The 6000-nt window shown below is 49.1% G+C and overlaps 1 protein-coding gene across 5 annotated transcripts in view; it reads right to left on the bottom strand.

The window, feature by feature from the left end:
* Window positions 1-6000, bottom strand: part of ACACA (acetyl-CoA carboxylase alpha) — a 100077-nt gene that overhangs the window by 63426 nt on the left and 30651 nt on the right. For all 5 annotated transcript variants that reach the window (XM_015646545.3, XM_033518965.1, XM_015646543.1 and 2 more), the window contains 4 exons: window positions 3020-3133; window positions 1438-1551; window positions 778-867; window positions 265-383 (listed from right to left, as the gene is read on the bottom strand). In XM_015646545.3, coding sequence (XP_015502031.1) covers window positions 265-383; window positions 778-867; window positions 1438-1551; window positions 3020-3133 — 437 coding nt within the window. The remainder of the gene's footprint in view (window positions 1-264; window positions 384-777; window positions 868-1437; window positions 1552-3019; window positions 3134-6000) is intronic.

A 6000-nucleotide genomic window follows, 5' to 3' on the forward strand; every position in this document is an offset into this window, starting at 1 on the left:
CAGTGACTGTTTGACTGTTCTGTGTTCAAATTCCGATTAATTGATTTATCCTGTCAGGAATTGTATCTTTTGGAAGGCTGAGGATTCAGCTAGAACTGACATCCCAGAGATAATTCACTGCCCAAGCTGAAGTCAAAAACCAGAAAATAGCCAAAAGCTGTACCACACCTAAACAAACCCCCTTTCCCCACCAGTCCTACTGCAAGTTTCCTTTGCCAGGGCAGGAGAAGCCCCTCCCAAATCTCCAATTGCAGAGGATCTGACCTGTTGGGATGGGAGGTGGGCAGCATGAACTGGAACTCCACCACACAGGTGTTGTCCTTCAGCTGGCGGTGCTGGACACTGTTTAATTCATAGGCAATGTAGGCTCTGCGAACGTACACCTGGGGACAGAGAAACTGGGCTGAGGGCAAGAAATACCCCTGAAACCTCCAAAGTATTAAAAACCAAACAGATGCCTCCCAATGAGCAGCTAGATAAACTCTTAATTCAACCAGGATGTAAAGTTATTCTTTGAGGAAGGTCAGAACCATCAGGATTATCATCCTGTCCTCTGACAGCAGCTTCACTTTCTGCCTTCAACCACTCCAAGTCTTCACATAAATGTAACTTGAATTTGAAATTTCATTCCATTATCAATGTCAATGCTGTTAAATACCAGATTCTAAGCATGCCAAATCCCACACAACCTACAGCTCTCTTGGATCTTGCTCAAAACAAACCAAATCCACAGGAAAATTAAAAATACTGGTTTTTTTTCAATGGGAATAAACTCACCTCCAAAGCTGCCATTCTTACCACCTGGTTACTGTGGTAGAAAAAGTTGGGAAGCACATCAAAGATGGATGTCTCAGACAAAATGAGTTTCTAGGAGAGATCACATAAAGCAGAGGTTTAGAAGAGAACTTTGTCTTGCAACCAGGCTCAGGCAAAAAAGGAAAATCCCTAAATCAAGCCTGGCTAGTTCTAATTTCTAAGCTTTTCCTGTTGTTCATCAAGGATTATGACTTTTTTTTCTATTAAACCACAGAAAACCTGAAATTGGAAGGGATCTGAGTCCAACTCCCTGCTCCTCACAGGACTAAAAGTAAAACCATAGCAGAGGAGCTCCTGGAGCTCCAGCAGCCTTGGGGCTGTGCCCATTCCCTGGGGAACCTTCTCAGTGCCCCATCACCCTCTGGGGGAAGAACCTTTTCCTAATATCCAATTTGAACTTCTCCTGGCACAGCTGCACTCCATTTCCTGGTGTCTGGTGCCCAGAGGGAGGAACCTGCACTGCTCTCCCCTGTGAGGAAGGTGCAGAATGGGCATGAGGTGATTCCCACACTGGCACAGGGACAAGAACCATAAACAGGGACACCAGAGCCATACAACCCAAAGGCACAGGGAGCTCAGGACATGAAGGGGAGTGAGAAGGGAGCCAAGGCTGGTGGCTACCTGCAGGTTCTCAATGCAGAACTGGTGCCCGTACATGTCGATGGCCGACAGGAAGATGGACTCCACCTGGTTGTGACGCAGCTCGTAGGAGGGCAGGTGGGAAGCAATGAGAACCTGGGGAAACATGGGGAATGTCAGAGAAAGGAGCCATGCTGGGCCATCAGCAGGGGGCTGTCCCCTCCAGGCAGAAGCAGGCTGCTCCATCCCTGCCGAGGCAGCCAGATCCTCCCGCGGAACGCGGCACCCGGGTGATGCCGCAAACCCTCTCCCCTCCCCGGCCTCATTTGTGTGTCTGCTCCGTTTGTATTATTGGCAATTCCCCACGGAGAAGGGGAACAGCTTCAATCAAGTTCCATCAGTGCATGTGATTTAGCAGTGCAGAGCTGCTGGTCCTGGGGATTGCCTGCCCAGCTGTTAATTGGGAAGCAGAGCTGGCGGGGAGCAGCTGTGGGGAGGCCCACGCCGGAGCCACGCTCTGCTCCTGGCCAGGGGGGGAACAGACACCAGTGCCAGGTATTAAATGCCCAACGTGAGGGATGCAGAGGTAGGAAATGGAAGCAGCTTGCAGGGAAAATGAAGTGGAAGAGCAGCACAAGGACTGCGGCACCATCCCCAGTTGTTGCAGGGAGGTTCAGCAGCGGAACGGTTCAAGGACACAAACACAATCCTGAAGGAAACAGAAGGTCACTGAGCAGCTTCAAACACCGTGTTCATTTTCAACAGTCAAGCTTTGAAATAAAAGGAGAGACCCCCGAAGTGTGAGCTCTCCTGCTTTAGGCTGGAGATCAGGACTGTGGGGGGAGAGGAGCGATCAGACTCTGGGGTCAGCGCATCAGGAAACCACTGTGCCCTCTCACCCCTTCCTGGCAACAGAGGGAGGGTTCAACTCAGCTGCTGAACAGGAAGCTCACAGCAATGTCTGGGTGCCTGTGACATTCAAATCAGTTCTGCAGCAGACTTTTGGAATTCACAGCATCAAGAGTTTTTCCAATTATTTCCAGGTTCAAACAAAATTGACAAAGCGCAACTCAAAGATGGAAGAAACCCTGCAAAAGGCCAGCAGAATTCTTTGTGGAAATTCCTTTGCAGCTGCAAAGAACATCTGCTTCTTGTGCAAACGGCTCTCCCTGTTCTCTGCACACATGGATCCACAACTGGAAGGCAGCTGAGGAACCTGGAGAGCCTGTCCTTGTTGTTCCTGCACAATCCAGGCAGCCTGTGCTGGTCAGGTTTGCAGATAGACAAAACCACCAAAAACCACAGTGACCATGCATTTCCACTTCCTCCATCACACAAACCATTGGCTACCTCCAGTTAACTCCTGTGTGAGCCAGACAAAACTTTTTGGAGGAGCAGGGACAAAGGAATGCATGTTAAATGTAAATATTACAGCAATTGGGAATGCACCGCAGTCCTCGCCTGTCACCACGGTTAATCACTGTTAATTAGCCTCACTATCAAAGTGCTGCTCACAGGAACCTACTCTCCCCATTTGCACAGTGATGAAAATAAACATCAGGAGCTATGGATTTCCCAAAGGGGTGAGCTGCAGGCAGGAGCAGCCCGGGCAGGGATCCCTCACCTGCCGCGCTCGCAGGGCCACCTTGGCGTTGGTCGTCTTGCTGAGCTGGGTCAGCTCGGTCAGGATATTGATCAGCTCGTCTGTCAAGGTGGGGTCACGGCCACACAGCTGGTCCTGGCAACACAGAGAACAGGAAATGCTTAGAACAGAGGGAAAACGTCAGCTGTGCTCCCCCAAAAGGAGTTTGAACCTAACACACACTCAGGGCTGGACCATCCCCAGGAGTCCAGACCTGAATTATCCTGGAATTCTGTGCTGACAAGGACACAAATATTCAGCACCAAACAATTTTACACATAAATAAAGGTGAAAGAAGGGACATGCACCATCTCTCATTCTCCTGTCTGTGCCATGTGTTCTGGCACCCAAACACATGAGAAATGCTGACCTGTCAGACTCAGAAAACCCTTTCCCATCACCCAGTTTCAGGTTTGTACCAGAAATTTCTCCTAGCACCAATGCAAAATTCAAAGAGCTCAAATTGTATCCAGACACCTTGTGGAACATGTAAAGTCAGCAAACCTTCCCCATGAAGGGTGACCAGAGTTACACTGCCAGAGAACCTCCTGACATCCACTTAAATAAACACTCAAACCTCACAAGTCCCCACAACTGCACAGCCACAAACCACCCACGCTTTGTGCAGCTTCAGCCAACACCAGAAAAAGGACCTGTCATTCCTCTGACAAGGCTAAGCAAAGCTAACTAAACCCATGAATAAAGTACTGTACTTCCTGCCATGGTACAGGACTGAGTCCATAATATTTCCTCTAACCAGAGAATCCTGGATCTGAGGAGATCCACAAGCTTACCTTACTGTCTGAATTGGCTGGATAAGACAAAACTGAAGAGCATAAACTTCCAGTGTCAATGCTGTCCCAAAACTCTTCTGAATTCATCCATTCAAAAAAATGCCAACAGTAAAGACTTTCTTCCAAAAATAGTTTCAATTCCCATGAATAATCCCACAGTCTCCAACATTTCTTATGAGCCTCTTCCCTCCCACCCCGAAGCTGGAAACCCTCTAGGAGCCTCTAATGTGATTCTTCCACACAGCACTTAACAGCTTGTCTTGATAAATTAATCATAGGAGGGAAATGTGAGATGAAACAGGGATTTGCCATGAGGAAGAGCTGGTGCCTAAAAGTTTAAAGAGATCTTAAACACCCTACAGACCAGAATAGGCCATTTGAAGATCCAAGAAATAGAAAAGGATAAGGGGAAACCTCTGTGCAGCAAGTGGGATTGACAAACCTGCCAGGGAAAATAAAGTAAAAACCAAAGCCAAATAATACAAAAGCCCCAGAGAGTGAATAACTACACAACAGCTCATACTCCACGAGATTCCAAGGCTCAACAGCTTTTCCCTCACACTGCTCCTGATCCCTTTCTCTCTAGCCCCACACAGGAATGATGACACAGATCTCCCAGGGAGACAGACCATACTCAAACCACTGAGAAAACATCTGAGCTCCTAACTCTGATCAGACTGCTGTCCTCTCCTGACCAGCCCTGGGCCACCAAACACGAGTGTGATTGTTCCCAAAGAAAGTTCTGTGCATTTATCCACTCCAGGACACTGTGGGGATTGACATTCACTGCTGGATCTGAAACACAAACTCCAGGCTGCTGTTGTGTTCCTGCTGCAGGGCACAGAAATCTGACAGGACACAGGGCCCTGCCATGCCACCAGCCACTCCATCCCATTCAGACCAGGACATGCTTAAGTTAAGCACAGAAAATGAACATACAACAACAAATCCCACCGTATTTCAACAGATGGATGAGGGATGAAGCAGTTCCCACCCTGCCTTCAGTGCCTGCTGGCTAAAAAAGGTGAGTGATGGCAGCATAACACCATTACTAAAGCCATCCTCAGAGCCCCTGGTTAATAATGGACTCCTGGGATCCATCAATAACAGCCCTTACCCCACCCCACACTTACAGCCTGGCCCCAGAAAACACCACAGCTGTCACCGTGGTGACACCAAACGTGCCACGGGGCCCTGAGGAGCCATGAGCTGCAAGGGAGAGGAGTGATGGTCTTCTGGTTCAGGTGGAAGCTCAGGGACAGCCAGCTGTGCCAAGGGTGACCACAGGCACGTTGTCCCTCCTGAGCTCACCGTTCCCACCCCAGAGGAGAAACCCCTGTGTCCCCATGAGGTGGCACCATGGCCTCACCGATGGTGCTGGGACAGCCAGGAGTGACCCTTCCACCGTGGTCTCCTTGGTGTTCCAAGGCCTGCCAACCTGGGATGTTGGCCTTCACTTGAACAGAACCAAGAGGCAGTGATGAAGAATGACCCAACAGGAGGGACAAGGAGGCTCTCTGAGGTCTCCCCAGCACCAGGAGCCAGCGAGGCACGGCCCGCACGAGGTGACAAACCACACAGAAAGTTCCAGCCCCATTTTAGCGAGGAATAATCAGGATGACAACAACAACCCAAAGCCAGGGGCTGGCTCTGCCTGCACTGATTGGCAAAGGCAGCAGCAAAGCCTCAGCCCAGCTCTCTGACAAGGGCTAACGCCTCGCCGGCACCCCCGTGTAATTACACACTTGAGTGACTGGACTCTGAAGAAAATTGAAGGCCTGAGCTGTGAACAGCTGCCATTTTCTCTCTCCATCACACCAGCGTGATTACTTGAGAAATGAACAGCCCCAGCTCAAAGCTACTCCAGAATTCTCAGAGGAAATATGGCTCCGTGTTCAAATAATGAGATTCTTAAGGCAAGCGTTACTTACAATCACACCACACACCAAAAAGGGAAAGGGGGGAAAAATGGGGAAAAAGGAGAGCCAGGAAGAAAGAACACCAGGATTCTTACACCTTACAAATGAGAATTTAAGAAACCCAGCCTCGGTTTAGGAAAATTATGACACTTTTTTTGCTTTGGAGAGTTATTTCGTGGATGGCTACTTTGGGTGTGTTTTTGGCAGTAGAAGACGACATTATGCTTGTAAAATAAAAGACAAAAGGGAG

Source organism: Parus major, chromosome 19 (assembly GCF_001522545.3).
Source record: "Parus major isolate Abel chromosome 19, Parus_major1.1, whole genome shotgun sequence".
NCBI lineage: Eukaryota > Metazoa > Chordata > Aves > Passeriformes > Paridae > Parus > Parus major.